Here is a 21,634-nt window from a genome sequence, read left to right on the forward strand (position 1 = left end):
ACACCTGCAGTTAGAGGGGTTGGGTTAAATACGAAGACACATTTCGGTTGAATGCATTCAGTTTTGCAACTGAATAAGTATCCCCTCCCCCGAAAGTTTATGAATGATATTAGGTACAGTGGGAGTTTATGTAAAAGGGCTTTATTAATGAAAAAATAGAAATGTATCAACCGACGTGACATCTAAGAGGGACCAGTGGTGTAAAGTACTTTAGCAAAAATACTTTATTAATTAAAGGATCAACCTTTTTTTCAATTTTCGTCTAAAATGACATACCCAAATCTAACTGCCTGTAGCTCAGGACCTAAAGCAAGGATATGCATATACTTGATGCCATTTGAAAAGAAACACTTTGAAGTTTGTGGAAATGTGAAATGAATGTAGGAGAATATAACACATTTGATCTGGTAAAAGATAATACAAACAAAAAAACATGTGTTTTCTGAATTTTTTTTGTCCCATCTTTGAAATGCAAGAGAAAGACCATAATATAATAATATAATACCATAATATAATATTGCCGTTTAGGCACAATTAAAATGTTGGCCATTAGATGGCAGTAGTGTGTTTCAGATTGATCCAGTGAAGCATTGCAAATGTTGCCCAAATGTGGCGAATTGGACAATTGATACATTTTCAAGTACATAACTATAGAGAACATACAAAAATGATATGGTAATACAAAATGTAAGTTTACAGACTCCCAGGAATGTCATATGATGGCTCATTAGCTTATACAGTAACTTTCACACATCTAGATGGCCGGCCGGTGTGGGTGTGGAGCCAGAGACAGCAGGGGTTCAAACTGTAGAACCCAGTTCCTACATTTGAATATAAAATGCATTTTATCAAACAAAACTATGCTACATTTTATCTCTGGGACCCTCAGAATTACAAATCAGACCATGATTACTGAATGTAAGTACATTATTTACCTTCAGAGGTGAATGTATCCAACCAGTTGCCGTAATAAACATTTTTTGATGTTGTGCACTCTACTCAAACAATGGTATTTATTTCACTGTAATAGCTACCGTGAATTGGACAGTGCAGTTAGATTAACAAGAATTTCAGCTTTCTGCCTATATAAGTTTGATGTTACTTACAACGTCATGCTAATCACACTGGCACACGTTAGCTCAACCATTCCGGTATAGGGGCACTGATCCCGTAGAGGTTATAAAGTACTACTTAAGTAGCTTTTTTGGATATCTGTACTTTACTTTACTATTTACTTTTACTTCACTAAATTCCTAAAGAAAATTATGTACTTTTTACTCCGTACATTTTCCCTGAAATTGGTCTAATTCACACACTTTTCAAGAGAACCTCCCTGTTCATCTCTACTTTCTCTGATCTGGCAGACTCACTAAACACACATGCTTAATTTGTAATTATGTCTGAGTGTTGAAGTGGAACCCTAGCTATCTGTAAATAAAAAGAAAAAAAGAAAATGGCACCATCTGGTTTGATTAATATAAGAAATTTGAAATTATTACTTTTGATACTTAAGTATATTTTAGCAATTACGATTTTGTAAACATTTGTCTGTTTATATCTTTCAGGCAAAATGCCACAAATCCTAGGTGAATTAGGTTCATATAAAAATGAGGTGAAGGGCAGAGGAAAGGCTTTAAGAATAATGGAAAAAATACTTATGGTTTGATTCAACCTGTATCTCAGAAGTTCTGTGCTAATGAGCGATTTAAATTAATCGAAGGAAAATTCTCAACAACAAAAGAGTGATAAAATTAGGATCTGACTGTCCATCTGTATAGGACTAAGGACTAAATCTTGGAGCTCAATTGAATCCGTATCTATTTTAGATTGAGCTGACATAACCGTGTGTTAATGCGGGTTTTCAGTAAATGTATGAAAATCATGATTTTGAGTAACAGTATTGCACATTTCATGTAGCCTGTTTTTAGCCAGCTAATAGCCTAACCACAAATAAAGCAGCATTATGGACTAAATGTTCAAATCCTTTTGCTCAGGATTCTTTTGCTGCAACAACACTGGTCAAATTAAGATCCTACACCTGTAGATATAGTCTCTGCTCCCACTGTAGCAAAACGTTTTAAGAGGTCCAGCTAGTAACTCCCTGTTTCATTCTGTTTTCTTCCGTTTTGGTGTCCAATGAACACATCCCTAGATTTGTTGTGATAGTCTCTGTTCCTTTCTCCCTCGCTCCTCCAGGTCCAGAGACCCGAACCCTTCCCCGGTCTAGCTCTATGGCAGCAGGGCTGGAGAGGAACGGTCGTACCCGTGTCCAGGCCATTTTCTCACATGCGGCTGGGGACAACAGCACCCTGCTCAGCTTCTCTGAAGGAGACGTCATCACCCTGCTGGTGCCTGAGGCCCGCGATGGATGGCACTATGGAGAGAACGAGAAGAACAAGATGTAAGTAGCCTAACTCCATCTGATTCACTTTGTCTATGGCACCATGAGTAACATTTAGTTGGTGGTCCTCTGAAGCTCAGTTGGTAGAGCATGTCACTGGCAATGCCACAATAGTGGGGTTTGATTCTCGGGACCACCTATACGTGAAAAATGTATGCACGCATGACTGTAAGTTGCTCTGGAGAAAAGCATCTTCTTAATGGTATTTATTAGGGTGAATCTTTACATGAGATATGAAATCATACAGTAAGTTTCCTAACTCTTGGTTTTGTTGTCAAATGCTGCTGTCAATGTTGAATTACTGTTGCTGTTGTTGAATCCTTGTGTCTCCTCATCAGGCGGGGCTGGTTCCCTTTCTCTTACACACGTGTCATCCCCGAGACTGAAAGCGACAAACTACAAGTCAACAAGTACATTTTCTCTTTTTTTTGCAGTATTGTGTTGGGTATTTGCAAGGAAACAGACCTTTAATGCTCATCTTTGTGTTATTCATTTAAAAATTATCTGTTCATGTGAGATCAGTTATTTTCAGTTCTGGCTATGTCTTTGTCTAATTATGTCTGGTTCCAGTAATCAGCTATTCTCATTTCAGTCTGTGTGTAACTAACTGACTGTATGTCTGTTTCCAGTCTCCACCATGGTAAGAGCAGCAGCACAGGCAACCTGTTGGAGAGAGAGGACATGGCAAGTGCCCCTCCCCCTGACTACGGTATGTCATCTCGCCTGCTGGCACAGAGCGCTGCGATGGCACACAGCAGACAACAGCGCCCATACAGCATGACAGGGCCAGGCTTCTCACAGGTAAACAACAACAACACGCACACAGACACACACACACAGACACACAAAAAGACACACACACTTGACCCCCAATCCCTCCTTCCCCCAAACACGTGTAAATATTGGGCTATAAATTGTGCCTTCCTGTGCTATATTTATGCTAAAATGTGTAATCTATTCTACTGAGCCATTTACTTTATGTTCGTATTCTTATCTTTTATTATTGTTGTTGCATTGTCGAGGATACCATGTGTATCCTGTACATACGACTATTAAAACATGAAACTTGAACTTTGGCATCCACACGTAACCTTTATTTAACCTTTATTTAACTAGGCAAGTCAGTTGAGAACAAATTCCTATTTACAATGATGGCCTACACCGGCCAAACCCGGATGACGCTGGGCCAATTGTGCACCGCCCTATGGAACTCCCAATCACGGCCGATTGTGATAGAGCCTGAATTTGAACCAGGGTGTCTGTAGTGACACCTCAAGCACTGAGATGCAGTGCCATAGACTGCTGCGCCATTCGGGATCCACATACAACCCCCCCAAAAAAGACTCACACACAGAGTTCAGTTCCCTCTGCTTTGGAAACGGTAGCTGAGCTGATGGGATGGTAGTGCGTCAGAGAGAAACACAGAGAGACAGTGTGTGTCTTGTAAAACTTGTGGGGACACACAATTCAGTCCTATTCAAAAACCGTACCCTTACCTTAACCCTAACCCCACTGGCGATTTTTAGCATGCAAACAAACACAAAAATGGTGGGGATGCATGCCAGCAAAGCCACTACACAACACAACACTAAACAATATATTAATTGCACTGTAACGGTGACAAACTGTGCCCACAAACTGTCCCAACAGCAGAGACCGAACACAAGTCCCAACACCTTACCACTGCTAAACCTGGCTATCAGCTGAGCCTTGTCTGGCAGCGAAACAGTTCATTCAGCCTCATTTACTGCCTTTTAAAAAAACATAGCTGATATGGCTGACTTGCTTAAACAATTGTGGTTTCTACTGAGAATTGAGATGTGCGAACTATGGCATAAGGGGACGACAAGCGGATAAGAGGCAATTAATGAGTGAGCTAGGACAGACGTAGTCAATATAACTATTTGTTCAACACTTTTCAAATATACAGCGACAGAATTCAGAACGTGCCGTTCTTACAGTGTTCTCCCTGTACACCAAGTCCAAAGTGTAGGATAAATAAAGGGGGCATATAAGCAGACAATGAAATCTCTTACAAAATTTGATGATTACATTTCGCTAAAACAGGTTATAGGCTACATGTGCACCACCAAGTCAAAACAGTAGGCAAAATTAAGAAGGGAAAATAGACCAAATTATTAGGGTGAGGCAAATGGGCTACTAACAGCTTACTACAAAGCATACATTTAGTATTACTTTCTTAGCTACAGTATACATATCTCCCTGGCATATTACATCATTTATGCAGCAGCGTACAATATATTTTTGGACTCACCTTCTAGTGCTGTGCTTACTTGAAGGTGGCGTGGGCAGTACTTTTTGGCCAAATTTTATCATCAAAGTCACGCATTCTCTGGGTTGTTGGTGCTTTCAAGACAACTGGGAACTCTTGGAAAAAAAGGTTGAATCATGATGACATCAGGGATCTTCAGGTCATAGCTCTAGAAAGAGGCCCGAGTTCCCAACTTACAATTCCGAGTTGGATGACCGTTTAAATTTACTTTCCCAGTCGGAGCTCGTTTTTATTTATACCTATATTTAACTCTGCAAGTCAGTTACAAACAAATTCTTATTTACAATGACAGCCTACCCCGGCGGCACTGGGCCAATTGTGCGCCGCCCTATGGGACTCACAATCACAGCAGGATGTGATTCAGCCTGGGTTCAAACCGGGGACTGTAGTGACGCCTCTTGCACTGAGATGATGTGCCTTAGACCACTGCGCCACTCGGGAACCCTTTTCCTGAGTTCCCAGTTGTCTTGAACTCATTGAAGTCAGATTTCCCAGTCCCGAGTAAAGTTGTTTTGTGTGCGGCAGAAATCATGCTGGATTGACAAATCAAATCAAATCAAAGTTTATTTGTCACGTACGCTGAATACAACAGTGAAATGCTTACTTACAGGCTCTAACCAATAGTGCAAAAAAGGTATTAGGTGAACAACAGGTAGGTAAAAAAATAAAATAACAGTAAAAAGACAGGCTATATACAGGAGTGAGGCTGTTAGTCAGGCTGATTGAGGTAGTATGTACATGTAGCTATGGTTAAAGTTACTATGCATATATGATGGCCAGAGAGTAGCAGTAGCGTAAAAGAGGGGTTGGCGGTGGTGGGTGGGACACAATGCAGATAGCCTAGTTAGCCAATATGAGGAAGCACTGGTTGGTCGGCCCAACTGAGGTAGTATGTACATGAATGTATAGTTAAAGTGACTGCATATATGATAAACAGAGAGTAGCAGCAGCATAAAAAGAGGTGTTGGGGAGGTTGGGGGGCTGCACATAATGCAAATATTCCGGGTAGCCATTTGATTACCTGTTCAGGAGTCTTATGGCTTGGGGGTTAAACTGTTGAGAAGCCTTTTTGTTGTAGACTTGGCACTCAGGGTACCGTAGAGAGAACAGTCTATGACTGGGGTGGGTGGCTGGGGTCTTTGGCAATTTTTAGGGCCTTCCTCTGACAACGCCTGGTGTAGAGGTCCTGGATGGCAGCTTAGCCCCAGTGATGTACTGGGCCGTACGCACTACCCTCTGTCATTCCTTGCAGTCAGAGGAAGAGCAATTAACGTACCAGGCAGTGATGCAACCAGTCAGGATGCTCTCGATGGTGCAGCTGTAGAACCTTTTGAGGATCTCAGGACCCATGCCAAATCCTTTTAGTTTCCTGAGGGGGAATAGGCTTTGTCGTGCCCTCTTCACAACTGTCTTGGTGTGTTTGGACCATTCTAGTCTGTTGTTGATGTGGACACCAAGGAACTTGAAGCTCTCAACCTGCTCCACTACAGCCCCATAGATGAGAATGGGGGCATGCTCGGTCCTCCTTTTCCCAAGTCCACAATCATCTCCTTAGTCTTGGTTACGTTGAGGGATAGGTTGTTATTCTGGCACCACCTGGCCAGGTCTCTGACCTCCTCCCTATAAGCTGTCTCGTTGTTGTCGGTGATCAGGCCTACCACTGTTGTGTCATCTGCAAACTTAATGATGGTGTTGGAGTCGTGCCAGGCCATGCAGTCGTGGGTGAACAGGGAGTACAGGAGGGGACTGAGCATGCACCCCTGGGGAGCTCCAATGTAGAGGATCAGCATGGCAGATGTGTTGCTACCTACCCTCACCAGCTCGGGCGGCACATCAGGAAGTCCAGGATCCAGTTGCAGAGGGAGGTGTTTAGTCCCAGGATCCTTAGCTTAGTGATGATCTTTGAGGGTACTATGGTGTTGAACACTGAGCTGTAGTCAACGAATAGCCTTCTCACATAAGTGTTCCTTTTGTCCAGGTGGGAAAGGGCAGTGTGGAGTGCAATAGAGATTGCATCATCTGTGGATCTGTTTGGGCGGTATGCAAATTGGAGTGGGTCTAGGGTTTCTGGGATAATGGTGTTGATGTGAGCCGTTACCAACCTTTCAAAGCACTTCATGGCTACGGACATGAGTGCAATGGGTCTGTAGTCATTTAGGCAGGTTTCCTTAGTGTTCTTGGGCATAGGGACTATGGTGGTCTGCTTGAAACATGTTGGTATTACAGACTCAATCAGGAACATGTTGAAAATGTCAGTGAAGACACCTACCAGTTGGTCAGCACATGCCCGGAGGACACATCCTGGTAATCCGTCTGGCCCCACAGCCTTGTGTATGTTGACCTGTTTAAAGGTCTTACTCACGTCGGCTTCGGAGAGTGTGATCACACAGTCGTCCGGAACTGCTGATGCTCTCGTGCATGCCTCAGTGTTGCTTGCCTCGAAGCGAGCATAGAAGTGATTTAGCTCGTCTGGTAGGCTTGTGTCACTGGGCAGCTCGCGGCTGTGCTTCCCTTTGTAGTCTGTAATGGTTTGAAAGCCCTGCCACATAAGACGAGCGCCGGAGCTGGTGTAGTATGATTCAATCTTAGCCCTGTATTGATGCTTTGCCTGTTTGATGGTTCGTTGGAGGGCATAGCAGGATTTCTTGTAAGCTTCTGGGTTAGAGTCCCGCACCTTGAAAGCTGCAGCTCTAGCCTTTAGCTCATTGCGAATGTTGCCTGTAATCCATGGCTTCTGGTTGGGGTATGTACGTACAGTCACTGTGGGGACGATGTCCTTGATGCACTTATTGATAAAGCCAGTGACTGATGTGATGTACTCCTCAATGCCATCGGAAGAATCCCGGAACATGTTCCAGTTTGTGATAGCAAAACAGTCCTGCAGTTTAGCATCTGCTTCATCTGACCACTTTTTTATAGACTGAGTGACTGGTGCTTCCTGCTTTAATGTTTTCTTGTAAGCAGGAGTCAGGAGGATAGAGTTGTGGTCGGATTTACCAAATGGAGGGCGAGAGAGAGCTTTGTGATGTACTGGGCCGTACGCACTACACTCTGTACTACCCTCTGGAGGCCGAGCAGTTGCCATACCAGGCAGTGATGCCATCAGTCAGGATGCTCTTGATGGTACATCTGTAGAACCTTTTGAGGATCTGAGGACCCATGCCAAATCTTTTCAGTCTCCTGAGGGGGAATAGGCTTTTTCGTGCCCTCTTCACAACTGCTTTAGTGTGTTTGGACCATGATAGCTTGTTGGTGATGTGGCATATATCAGTATTATATATACAGTACATACAATACTGTACATACACTACTCAAGCTCACTTAGCTAGATATAGCCAGTTCATATGAGGAAATCAGTCAATTGAAATACATTTTTTAGGCCCTAATCTATGGATTTCACATGACTAGGCAGGGGCACAGCCATTGGTGGGCCTGTGAGGGCATCAGGCCACCCACTTGGGAGCCAGGCCCACCCACTGGGGAGGCAGGCCCAGCCAATCAGAATAAGTTTAATACAGCCAAAAAAGGGCTTTATTAAAGACAGAAATACTCCTCAATTTCACCAGCTGTCCGAGTGGCTGGTCTCAAATGATCCCGCAGGTGAAGAAGCTGAGTGTGGAGGTCTTAGGCTGCTGTGGTTACATGTGGTTTGCGGTTGTGAGGCCAGTTGGACGTACTGCCAAATTCTCTAAAATGACATTGGAGGCGGCTTATGGTAGAGAAATGAAATTACATTTTCTGGCAACAGCTCTGGTGGACATTCCTGCAGCCAGCATGACAATTGCACACTCCCTCAAAACTTGAGACATCTGTGGCATTGTGTTGTAAGAGTGGCCTTTTATTGTTCCCAGCACAAGGTGCACCTGTGTGATGATCATGTTGTTTATTAATCAGCTTCTTGATATGCCACACCTGTCATGTGGATGGATTATCTTGACAAAGGAGAAATGCTCACTAACAGGGACGTAAACAAATTTGTGCACAATATTTTAGAGAAATAAGCTTTTTGTGCTTATGGATCTTTTCTAGGATATTTCATTTCAGCTCATGGAACATGGGATGAGCACTTTACATGTTGTGTTTATATTTTTGTTCAGTTTATATAGGAGGAGTCAACCATCAATGTGACAGGATGTGTGTTTTACACACAGTACACCGGGTCCCCAGTCTCACTTAACACAGCTTTCTCACAATGTTCTGGCCCATTAACTTACGTAAACAAGGGATCAGTTCCTCTCTGCCTCACACACACAATGTGTGTCTGTTTGTCAAGGATGTGTGTGCATGTGTGTGTGCGAGCATGTGTTTCTGAATCTAACTGTCTGTGTGTGTCTGTCCGTCCGTGTGCGTGCGTGCATGTGTGTGTGTGACTGGCCTCACAGAGATGACAGAGCCCAGATTGGAGAAGGCTGCTTGCTGCTCGGCTGCCTCTGGTACTGACGAAAGTAGTTGTGACAGGAGCCCGCTGATAACATGAAGAGGGACTGGCCCAGCTGACTGTAGACACACACACATTGTCGCTGTTTGCGAGAGTGAGCGGGAGCTATGTCACATTATGCAACACCAAAACCCTCCAAACTCAACCCTTTACAGGGCTTTTGAGTAAGAGGAGGTGGAGAGGTGCTGTACGTGGGCATGATAATAGTCTCTAATTGCTCAGATAGTCACGTAACAACTCCTTTGTCTTGTTTTCCCACCTCAAATCATTTTAGGGATATGTCTCTAGTGGCGTTCTGAGAGAATAGAGATAGTTACAACAGACAGTTCTGTTAGTTCTATAGTTGTCACTCTGACTACAGGCAGTGGTGTTCTGCTGGTGCCCCCTACTGGCTCATATCAGTACGTCAACTGTCAACACTTCATTGACCGATAATATCATATTTATATAGGCCATTTAGCACTTTTATCCAAAGCAACATAAAGTCCTGTATGCATAAATGTTTCTTAATTGTGGCCCTAGCAGGAATCAAACCCACGGTTCTTGGCATTGTAAGCACCACATGTTATCGACTGAGATACATTGGACCATAAACTACTGCTGATAAACAGTAGCCTACCTGTCTGTCTGTCTACCTTGTCTAACATGGCAGTACAATATAGCCAGCAAATCATTGCTACTGTTTTGGATTGCCAATCAAGCAATACTGTTATCATGAATTCTCAAGTTTCCAGTGTGACACAAAAGTGGCAATGACTTGATGACTGAAAAGTGGCTTGTCTTTGTCTCAACAGCAAGGACTTGAAGAGTATGAGCAACGTTTTTCAACAAGGTAAGCTCACTCTTCTCTCTATAAGATACAAAAAAATACCTTTGATTGTGATACTGAATTGGTAAGGTTTGGACAGGATTGCACTAGAAAGACTGGGGATGCATTACATATACAGTATCAAAGAGTAGCCAGTACAAGTAGGCAGGTCATTCCACTGATAGGAACTCTGACTTTACAACATCAACTGTCAAACTACAAACAAGGACACATCAGGTTTTTGTTGTGTTATTTTCCATTTTAATGGTTTCCTTTCTGTGATTTTTGTTTCTGTTTTCTCCCTGACTAATTTGATTATGAGACTTAGCTATGATATTATCATGATCATGTGGGATAAAAAGGTTGGTTTAGGTTTGTTTGATACTGACAGTTGGGCCAGCCGATCACAGTAAGAGGTGAGATTCTAGACCCGGTACCCAAAAGCCCAATGGTGGTCCACCTCAACCCATGTTGGACCAATGGGAATCACTTATCCTTATCCCATTTATCCTAATAAGTATTTTACCTCAATGTTTTTTCCTTTTACCTTGAAACATGTTTTGCATGAGCTTTTATCGTTAAGTTTAATTTGGGTTATTTTTACATTCATTTTTTCTGTTTTTAAATTTGAAGTCAGGGAAAAGCCTCAAGCTTACACACTCCCATACTGACCCTCCACGCATCATGCAGCTAGCTAGCGCCTCCATATTATTACTACTATCCCGCTGCGCCCCACACTGTGCTCTGTGTAGACTACAGTATAGTAGACCTGGGTCCATGTAGTCTGTGTTTTCTATACTATTTGAACTCAGGTCTGCAGTCAACATTGACTGTGAAAGGCTGTCAGTTCATGTCTGAGAAATGAAATGAAAAACATTGTACTGTCTCCTCCCTATACCTCTGGGGGAAATGTTATGTTTACTGTATGAAATACTATGATATTGAAATAATCATTGTGAATGGATGAAGGGAATGTTCAGACTGAGGCAGTAACATGACACCCAGCTCAAAAGTTGGCCAAACTACAGTACATGCCTGTAGATTGGCCAACTGTATTTGGCTGTGGATGTGTTGCTCCACTGTTGTTTCTTTGAGTGCCTATATACCCCACCTACCTGGAAGCTTCTCCTTCTCTTTTGTTCCACAGTTCCGAAGGGGGAACAGTTCCGAAATTGATTTCAACAGTGTGAGAAGGGACAGACAGACACACAGACAGACACAGACTCAGCTTGCTGCTGCTGCAATAGGACTGACTGCCTGCCAGGCACCTCTGCAATCCCTCATAAATAGCCCTCCTCGCCAGTCACTCTCACCCCCTCTCTCGCATTCTCTCTAACCCTCACCCCTCCTCTCTCATCCTCTCTCTAACCCTCACCCCTCCTCTCTCTAACCCTCACTCCTCTCCCGCTCACTTTCTATCCCTCACTCCTCCTCTCTTGCCCTCTCTCTAACCCTCACCCCTCTCTCTCACCCCCTCTCTAACCCTCAATCCTCCTCTTCCACCCTCTCTCTAACCCTCACCCCTCCTCTCCCGCCCTCTCTCTAACCCTCAGCCCTCTTCTCTCGCCCTCTCTCTAATCCACCACAACACTCCCCTCTCCACCTGAGCTTACCAGTCTATTTCCCTACCCCCCCGTCCCCCCCGTCCTCTCCCTTCCATCCCACCAAGGGGCAGACTTGTCTCTCCCCCTATACTCTTCCTCCTCACTCTCCTCACACCCTGCACTTCCACGCTACGCTGCAGTTCCCAGGCCAAGCACTGGTGGAACCAGAACCACAAAGCAGAACCAACTAACCCCACGCTAAAGGACTGACACCATCCTGAGCCATCCTTATTAAAATCATTGGAATGATGGACTTTGTCTGAGGAGGAACAGTTGTCAAATCTTTAGCTTGTCTTTCATGCATGTACATGTCTTTTCTATTTAATCGGGATTTCTTCCTCTGCAAACATACAATAAAATTAAACAAATGTTTTAAAATAAAATCTTCGGTGTTCTCCAGCAGAATCAAGGTTGAAAGATGAAGGATTTATATTACCAGTGTAAATCAAAATGTAATCCAAAGGGGATTGTTTTATTAATGTAAAGATGATCATGTATGATGGTCAAAAAGTTCAAGTTCATCTACAGTATACTGTGTCTTCTTATGCTTCAGACAGTGACTTTACTTTACAGACTGTGAGGTCCTTCGGGTAACTTCTAATATCCCTCTTTAAATGAGAGGTTATCTATCACATGTAGTGAAATAACTCAAATGTAAATGTTCATTTTTCATTTGAATTTATGAGGGCAGGCGACCAATGAAATAGATGGCAATGAATATGTACTGTACATAAATGTACCATAAAATAAAATGGATGATTAATTATTATTATTTTTATTTCACCTTTATTTAACCAGGTAGGCTAGTTGAGAACAAGTTCTCATTTGCAACTGCGACCTGGCCAAGATAAACGCGTAGCAGTTCGACACACAACAACTCAGAGTTACACAGGGAATGAACAAAACATACAGTCAATAATACAGTAGAAAAAATGAAAACAAAGTATATATACAGTGAGTGCAAATTAGGTCAATAAATAGGGCATGGTGGCGAAGTAATTACAATATGGCAATTAAACACTGGAATGGTAGATGTGCAAAAGATGGATGTGCAAGTAGAGATACTGTGGTGCAAAAGGAGCAAAATAAATAAATACAGTATGGGAATGAGGCAGATAGATGGGCTGTATACAGATGGGCTATGAACAGGTGCAGTGATCTGTGAGCTGCTCTGACAGCTGGTTCTTAAAGCTAGTGAGGGAGATGGGAATCTCCCTCACTGATTTTTGCAGTTCGTTCCAGTCAGTGGCAGCAGAGAACTGGAAGGAAAGGCGACCAAATGAGGAATTGGCTTTGGGGGTAACCAGTGAGATATACCTTCTGGAGCGCGTGCTACGAGTGGGTGCTGCTATGGTGACCAGCGAGCTGAGATAGGGCGAAGCTGAGTAGTGTATGTAGTGAATGGGGCTTTGGTGGCAAAACGGATGGCACTGTGATAGACTACATCCAGTTTGCTGAGTAGAGTGTTGGAGGCTATTTTATAGATGACATCGCCGAAGTCAAGGATCGGTAGGATGGTCAGTTTTACGAGGGTATGTTTGGCAGCATGAGTGAAGGAAGCTTTGTTGCGAAATAGGAAGCCGATTCTAGATTTAATTTTTGATTGGAGATGCTTAATGTGAGTCTGGAAGGAGAGTTTACAGTCTAGCCAGACACCTAGGTATTTGTAGTTATCCACGTATTCTAAGTCAGAGCCGTCCAAAGTAGTGATGCTAGATGGGCGGGCAGGTGCGGGCAATGATTGAATAGCATGCATTTTGTTTCATTTGTGTTTAAGAGCAGTTGGAGGCCACCAGGCGAGGCAATCATTTGAGAAACCAAGGCTGTTGAGTCTGCCAATAAGAATGTTGTGATTGACAGAGTCGAAAGCCTTGGCCAGGTCGATGAATACAGCTGCACAGTAATGTCTCTTATCGATGGCGGTTATGATATCGTTAAGGACCTTGAGCATGGCTGAGGTGCACCCATGACCAGCTCGGAAACCAGATTGCATAGCGGAGAAGGTACGATGTGATTCAAAATGGTCAGTAATCTGTTTGTTAACTTGGCTTTCGAAAGACCTTAGAGATGCAGGGTAGGATAGATATAGGTCTGTGGCAGCTTGGGTCTAGAGTGTCCCCCCCTTTTGAAGAGGATGACCGCGGCAGCTTTCCAATCTTTGGGAATCTCAGACGATATGAAAGAGAGGTTGAACAGGCTAGTAATAGGGGTTGCAACAATTTCGGCAGATAATTTTAGAAAGAGAGGGTCCAGATTGTCTGGCCAGGCTGATTTGTAGGGGTCCAGATTTTGCAGCTCTTTCAGAACATCAGCTATCTGGATATGGGTGAAGGAGAAATGGTGGGGGCTTGGGCGGGTTGCTGTGGAGGGTGCCGGGCAGTTGACTGGGGTATGGGTAGTCAGGTGGAAAGCATGGCCAGCCGTAGAGAAATGCTTATTGAAATTCTCAATTATAGTGGATTTGTCGGTTGTAACAGTGTTTTCTACCCTCAGACCAGTGGGTAGCTGGGAGGAGGTGCTCATATTCTCCATGGACTTTACAGTGTCCCAGAACTTTTTTGAGTTTGTACTGCAGGATGCAAATTTCTGTTTTAAAAAAGCTAGCCTTAGCTTTCCTAACTGCCTGTGTATATTGGTTCCTAACTTCCTTGAAAAGTTGCATATCACGGGGCTATTCGATGCTAATGCAGAACGCAGAATGTTTTTGTGCTGGTCAAGGGCAGACAGGTCTGGAGTGAACCAAGGGCTATATCTATTCCTGGTTCTACATTTTTTGAATGGGGCATGCCTATTTAAGATGGTGAGGAAGGCACTTTTAAAGAATAACCAGGCATCCTCTGCTGTCGGGATGAGGTCAATGTCATTCCAGGATACCCCGGCCAGGTCGATTAGAAAGGCCTGCTCGCAGAAGTGTTTTAGGGAGCGTTTGACAGTGATGAGGGGTGGTCGTTTGCTCGCAGACCCATTACGGATGCAGGCAATGAGGCAGTGATTGCTGAGATGTTGGTTGAAAACAGCAGAGGTGTATTTGGATTGTGATTTAGTTAGGATGGTATCTATGAGGGTGCCCGTGTTCACGGATTTGAGGTTATATCTAGTAGGTTCATTGATAAATTGTGTGAGATTGAGGGCATCAAGCTTAGATTGTATGATGGCCGGGGTATAATAATTAATATGCCTATTGATTATATCAGTTGATCAAAACGCAACTTAAAAAACAAATTACTTGTATTATCATGTTATTATTACTATTATTAGCCACAAGGTAATATGTTTTATGATGTCTGAGGTCTAGCAGGCAGTGTGAAAGACACCTTGCTCTGATATCCATGTACTACGGGGCCTCTGAGTATTGTTGTTTTGTCTGAATATCAACATACTGTACTTTATCAAGACTGAATGGGTAAAAAAACAACCCTCAACCCTGAAAGAAAGAGATGCAAGGCTCTGAGTAGGGTTACCGTTCAGGCGTTCATGCATGAAAGAAAAGACAACAGATACCTGTTCTACACCTCTGCCATCCCACGACAAAGGTGCTATATTTCATGGGGCCCGATTCAGACCTTTGCTAAATAGGACTTAAGTCAAGAAAACAGGGAGTTAATTCAACATTATTTGACTTAAGTCCATGTTAAGTCAACTTATCTCAAGTCTGAATAGGGCCCATGGTGCATAAACCATGTTGCCAAAGCAACACCCTCTCTTATCATTCTCTCTCATCCCCTTCAATCAGTGCTGCCTGGCTGCCAACTGTTTACAAATAGCTTTAATAATTTACTAGACCGTGTCTCTTGCTGTGCATACAATAGGATAATGATTTGGGAGCAACATCAATAAATGTTTTCTATCTATAAACCATTCAATCTAATCGTGTCCCCTGTGCAATTACCATATGTCACAGAACAAATAGGTAATTCTAGTCTGCCCAGGTATATAATGTACAGAGACCTTGGAGACAATAAATGGGTCAGATGCCCTTAAAAGAGTCATCATTTGCCAACAGCACAACTGCAAATTATGGCAATAACTGAATTGGATCGATAGCCATTTAGATCTTCGTAATAAATAAGCTTGCATGTACTGTGTCTCTTGCTATTTTGACACATATTTGCACTACACAATGAGAAACCTTTAAAAGGGAGAAGGGTTGATTCGTTATTGTAACTTTGTTCAGCCTTCTTGTACTTTAGTCTTTGTAGTAAAAGACTTGAATAAAGAAAGGAAATGAAAAAGCATGACTCTGTATCTGAGGCAGGATAAAATATGTATGTCTGTTATTTCTGTGTGCTGAATAAAGAACGACGCTAGTCTGTTTGTTTGTCTGTATGTCTGTCAGTACCTGTCGATATCAACCCCTGTCCTGTCTAAATCAGAAATGATTGCCCCTAAGTATAAGGCTATTTGCTATGACAGCACTATCTTTGAATTCCCCTTGAAATCCTATTAGAATGACCCAATTGTTATAATTTGCTAAAGGGAGAAAAAGTGACATTTACTGCCAAACTGTACTACCCAAAACTCCTTCCCTGCCACAAACAAAATGTCTCCTTGCTGTGTCTCTCTTGCTCCCTGTCCTTCTCGCTGTCTGTGTGTAATTCCTGTCTTCCCCTAGCTTTGCCAACCCCCTTCTCTGTCTATCTGTGTTTTGATAAATGTAGAGACAAAAGCGCTCTCAAACGAGTTACTACGACCGGAAGCTGCCAATGTTTCTTCTTTCTCCACTAGAATAAGGCTAAGGTATGAGTGATACGACTGCAACATCTGAAGAGATGGGACACCCACTCTCTGTGTAAAAAATAATAATACAATATAGTATTCTTCTATTATTTGTGATTACATTTTTTGGAACAATGCATTTTCTGTTGTGAAGATGAATTGGAATAATGTACAGAGAATGATTGATATTGATGTGCATGCTTTTGGGGACACCAAAATAGTGTAATGTTGAAAAATGACCTCAAATGTGTGGTGACTTTCTACTATAAAAATAAGCTTAATAAATATTATTTCAGTTGAGCACTCTATTGTATTTCTGTACCCTTATTCATGCACATCTATCTCTAAGGCCTTTGCAATCTCAGGGGACTTTTAACATAACACTTCTTTATTTTAAAGACCGTTATGCTTAATTGGGAAGTTAGTTCATTTGTCTAACATGATATACAGCTAAAGGCCAACAATAGTTGCTTCTCATTGGTTGAGTAATCTATAACAACTGTTATGTGTTGCAGTAGAACACGTATTTAAGATGCTTGGGGAATGCAAACTTGGTAATGGATGAAGTAATTCATTGTTAATCCAAATACATAACACTAATGGTAACACTTTACTTGACACCCAGTGTCACAACACATGACACGGTCATAACCATGTTATAATATGTCATAACAACTGACATAACTTGTCAACCTGTCATAATATGGTCATAACACTGTCATGACCAATATATTTACACCTGTTGTGACATACTGCATTATTGCATTATTTTATGGCTGGTTATGACACCTACATGCGAGTGTCAAAACCTACATTTATTCAAAACCTACATTTATTCAAAACCTACATTTATTCAAAACCTACATTTATTCAAAACCTACATTTTATTCAAAACCTACATTTATTCAAAACCTACATTTATTCAAAACCTACATTTATTCAAAACCTACATTTATTCAAAACCAACATTTATTCAAAACCTACATTTATTCAAAAATGTGCGGGGGTTCAAGAACTTTCCTTTTGTCTTAAGTCCTTTGTTGTTGTTGTAATTAATTGTTTACAGTCCTGTTTGTTTTTCCATCATATTTTAAATAACTTGTAGAAAATACACTTTATAACACTGTCAAGAAGCATTATGACCATCCTGTGTCACTTTACTTGGACTAAGAAAATGCCTTTTATAACACTGTGAAGAAGCATTATGACCATCCTGTGTCACTTTACTTGGACAAAGAAAATGCCTTTTATAACACTGTCAAGAAGCATTATGACCATCCTGTGTCACTTTACTTGGACTAAGAAAATACACTTTATAACACTGTCAAGAAGCATTATGACCATCCTGTGTCACTTTACTTGGACAAAGAAAATGCCTTTTATAACACTGTCAAGAAGCATTATGACCATCCTGTGTCACTTTACTTGGACAAAGAAAATGCCTTTTATAACACTGTCAAGAAGCATTATGACCCTCCTGTGTCACTTTACTTGGACAAAGAAAATGCATTTTATAACACTGTCAAGAAGCATTATGACCCTCCTGTATCACTTTACTTGGACAAAGAAAATGCCTTTTATAACACTGTCAAGAAGCATTATGACCATCCTGTGTCACTTTACTTGGACAAAGAAAATGGCTTTTATAACACTGTCAAGAAGCATTATGACCATCCTGTGTCACTTTACTTGGACAAAGAAAATGCCTTTTATAACACTGTCAAGAAGCATTATGACCATCCTGTGTCACTTTACTTGGACAAAGAAAATGCCTTTTATAACACTGTCAAGAAGCATTATGACCATCCTGTGTCACTTTACTTGGACAAAGAAAATGCCTTTTATAACACTGTCAAGAAGCATTATGACCATCCTGTGTCACTTTACTTGGACTAAGAAAATACACTTTATAACACTGTCAAGAAGCATTATGACCATCCTGTGTCACTTTACTTGGACAAAGAAAATGCCTTTTATAACACTGTCAAGAAGCATTATGACCATCCTGTGTCACTTTACTTGGACAAAGAAAATGCCTTTTATAACACTGTCAAGAAGCATTATGACCATCCTGTGTCACTTTACTTGGACAAAGAAAATGCCTTTTATAACACTGTCAAGAAGCATTATGACCATCCTGTGTCACTTTACTTGGACTAAGAAAATACACTTTATAACACTGTCAAGAAGCATTATGACCCTCCTGTGTCACTTTACTTGGACTAAGAAAATACACTTTATAACACTGTCAAGAAGCATTATGACCATCCTGTGTCACTTTACTTGGACTAAGAAAATACACTTTATAACACTGTCAAGAAGCATTATGACAATCATAATCATATAAGCCAGATAGGCCTATTACATACTGCCCTTATGTCAGCCAGCAGTCACAAAGAGGGTGTCTTGTCTTGCTCCTAAAATCTACTCCTACATTTATCCCAGTCATCAGAAACATAGCGTTGGGGTCGGTGCGTGTCTGATATCAATGTGTGCACAATTACAATGATAATTCAATGTGGTCAATTTCAGAACATTTTAAAATAACAAACATATTATATGTTGACAAGTATTCTATAGTGTAATGGTACGTTTTGCCTTGTGTGGTAGGTTATGTAATTTTTGACACTTATGTAGTTGTCATAACCAGCCGTAAAATAACTACCATGGTAGGTTTTGTGTTTTTTGTTACACTCTTATGTAGGTGTCATAACCAGCCATAAAATAAAGCAATATATGTCACAACAGGTCGAAATATGTGTCATGACAGTGTTATAACCATATTATGACAAATTATGTCATAATAAAAGGGGTTGGTCTAATCCTGAATGCTGACTGGCTGGTTTTATACAACAGGTGGGTCTAATCCTGAATGCTGACTGGCTGGTTTTATACAACAGGTGGGTCTAATCCTGAGTGCTGACTGGTTAAAACCACATTCCAGCCAGTGTCTATTCCACAAATTACCACCAGCTAAATCTATGAGGTTAAAATGCATATTTGCTCTGTTCCATCTGACTGAGCAGTCCACTGTCTCATCAGTCAAGCCAGGCACTTTATAAACTTGATCTGCACTATAAAAAGTATATAGACATTATCTCACATTTATTTTAGACTGACATTTAGTTTTCAACAGCAGATATTTGTATGAACCTTGTAGTCTGTCTCCGACATTTCCAACATTGTTTCAATATTTAAATTCGATCTTCAGCTGTCCCATAGCAATGAACGAGTCGGGTGTTGGGATGAGACAGGCAGGCAGCGTTTCTCAGCCAGTCGAAATCATGAATCAGCTGGCATCATTTTTATGGATATATACAAAGAAATGTCCATTGAAAATTTTTTAAACGAAACGAGGTGCAGCTAGTTTGCAGTCTTCCCAGCTTCAGTTTGAAGTGATTGTGTTAGCTGTGTTGTTGTCTAGCTCCTCTGGACAACAGTGTCCTGACGAGTCAGCACATGTTCTTTGGCAGGCAAAATCGCGCTGCATTAGCTCAGTGTTGTGGATGTATCCAAATAAATGTCACTAGAAAACAGCTTAAACAAACCCAAATGCGGCTACTGTTATTCTGGCTGCGCTTTTTGACGTGACTAAATTAGCCGTAGTTGGCTAGCTAGCAAGCAAGCAAGGGATAAGAACGTTGCCAGCCAGTATGTCAATAAAACATTTAGAACGCGTGACTGGGTTGCGTCCATAGATACAGAACAAAAAGACTGAACGACTGGGTCGCATCTCTAGCAACCGAACCGATAGAATGAACGACCAACCGGCTTGGGTAACAACCCTAGATTTGTGTAGGGACTATATCTTGTGGAATAATTAAATAGTGAATACATTCATCAAAATAACAATTGAATGAAAATATTATTATTCATTATTTGAATTTTTCAAAGTTGGTGTTTGGAGGATATATTGGAACGTTTCGCCAGACCTCGACTTCATCTCGGGCCTAACAACACCTGTGCCAATATATCCTCCAAACACCTGCTTCTCAGGCATTATCACTTAATTGTGACATGGCTATGACCGTGTCATAACGTGTCATGATGCTGTGTGTCAAGTAAAGTGTTACCACAATAACCATATTACTATTTTACAAATTAGTTTGTGTTCAAATCTAGTAGTAGTCGTCACCTTAGCTTCCTCTCCCACTACCTCATGCATGCAGTGCTTCACTCCACCTTACTTTAGACATTTGCTGTCGCCTTCTATCTCAATGTTATTGTCAGGATTGTGGTCTGCCCACTGCCCTTTCTAGTACAGTACAGTAGGTCCCATTTTATTTAGATAGTCCCCTATCGATGGTCTATAGATGCTCAAACTGCATCTTTGTTGTTTTATAGCAGCTTGTGAGGGTTAGGGTTTGTGGGTGGAACTAGGGTTAGTAGATAGTTTGTTAAACAGTTTGAATATTTACTGAACATCTGTATGGAGACTATCCAAACAAAGTGTTAGCGGAACTATCCAAACAACCCCCGATCCACCGCTATACCCTAGCCGGCCAGCTCCTCCTGCTGCTCCCAAACAGGTATTTTTCCTTACTGCAGATTAACTTTACCTGTGACTGGGTATCGTGCCATTTAACTGTTGTCTGTATTTACAGTACTCTGTGGACATTTGATTGGTGGAATGTTTGTGTACGTGTCATATGCCTGTTTATTTGTGTGTGCCTGCTTGCCTCGCTCCTCTCTTTTTGCTTGTAACTTTTTTATGTTGGTTCATTTGTTTTGTTGTACTGAACAAATTGCATTTTGGGGAGTGACAGGCTTTGGTGAATGGTATAATAGCCTAAGATTATTAACTTTAGTGTTATTAACATCAGTTGCGGTTTTGTCAAAATATGTCAAACTAAAAATACACGGTAAAAAAAAGTCCTGTTGTTTTTACAGTAACTTACTGGCAGCCAGTTACCTGTAAGTTACTGTATGAAAAAACACAGTATGTTACCGTAAATTCCAAAGAAACTTTGGTTTAACAGTTCTTAACTGCATCTCTTTACATGAATGTACTGTTAAACCAGTTTATTTGGAATTTACAATAACATTCTGTAGCTTTTGTTACAGTAACTTACAGTAACTTACAGTGTACTTATGTGAAAGCATATGTTTTGCTGTCTTTAAATGATTCATTGTTTATGTAAAGTATAAGTTCAAACAAATGTAAATATGTTATAAATATGTAATTATTATTTGAACACTGTGGCTATGGTTAGTTTATTAAGAAGTTAGACAGTGTGTTGAAAAGTAAGTTAAATGATTTACCCAATGTTTTAAATGAACATGAATGTTCACACCATGGGACTGTTTACCTTTTCAGTTTGGGACTTTTGAGTGAACAGTTTGCCCGCTTTTGAGTCAAACGGACCCCTCGTAA

At 41.4% G+C, this 21,634-nt stretch overlaps 1 protein-coding gene across 5 annotated transcripts in view; it reads left to right on the forward strand.

Annotated features, from left to right (window-relative positions):
- LOC139381725 (BAR/IMD domain containing adaptor protein 2b) overlaps positions 1 to 21,634 on the forward strand; it is a 151,479-nt gene that overhangs the window by 127,943 nt on the left and 1,902 nt on the right. For 4 of the 5 annotated variants that reach the window (XM_071125451.1, XM_071125454.1, XM_071125453.1 and 1 more), the window contains 4 exons: positions 2,197 to 2,401; positions 2,740 to 2,811; positions 3,031 to 3,202; positions 9,927 to 9,964. In XM_071125451.1, the coding sequence (XP_070981552.1) occupies positions 2,197 to 2,401; positions 2,740 to 2,811; positions 3,031 to 3,202; positions 9,927 to 9,964 (487 nt within the window). Of the gene's footprint in view, positions 1 to 2,196; positions 2,402 to 2,739; positions 2,812 to 3,030; positions 3,203 to 9,926; positions 9,965 to 11,087; positions 13,316 to 21,634 lie in introns of those variants that run through there. The other variant, XM_071125452.1, reaches the window with a different exon arrangement.

The sequence above is a fragment of the Oncorhynchus clarkii genome, chromosome 23 (assembly GCF_045791955.1).
Source record: "Oncorhynchus clarkii lewisi isolate Uvic-CL-2024 chromosome 23, UVic_Ocla_1.0, whole genome shotgun sequence".
Taxonomy (NCBI): domain Eukaryota; kingdom Metazoa; phylum Chordata; class Actinopteri; order Salmoniformes; family Salmonidae; genus Oncorhynchus; species Oncorhynchus clarkii.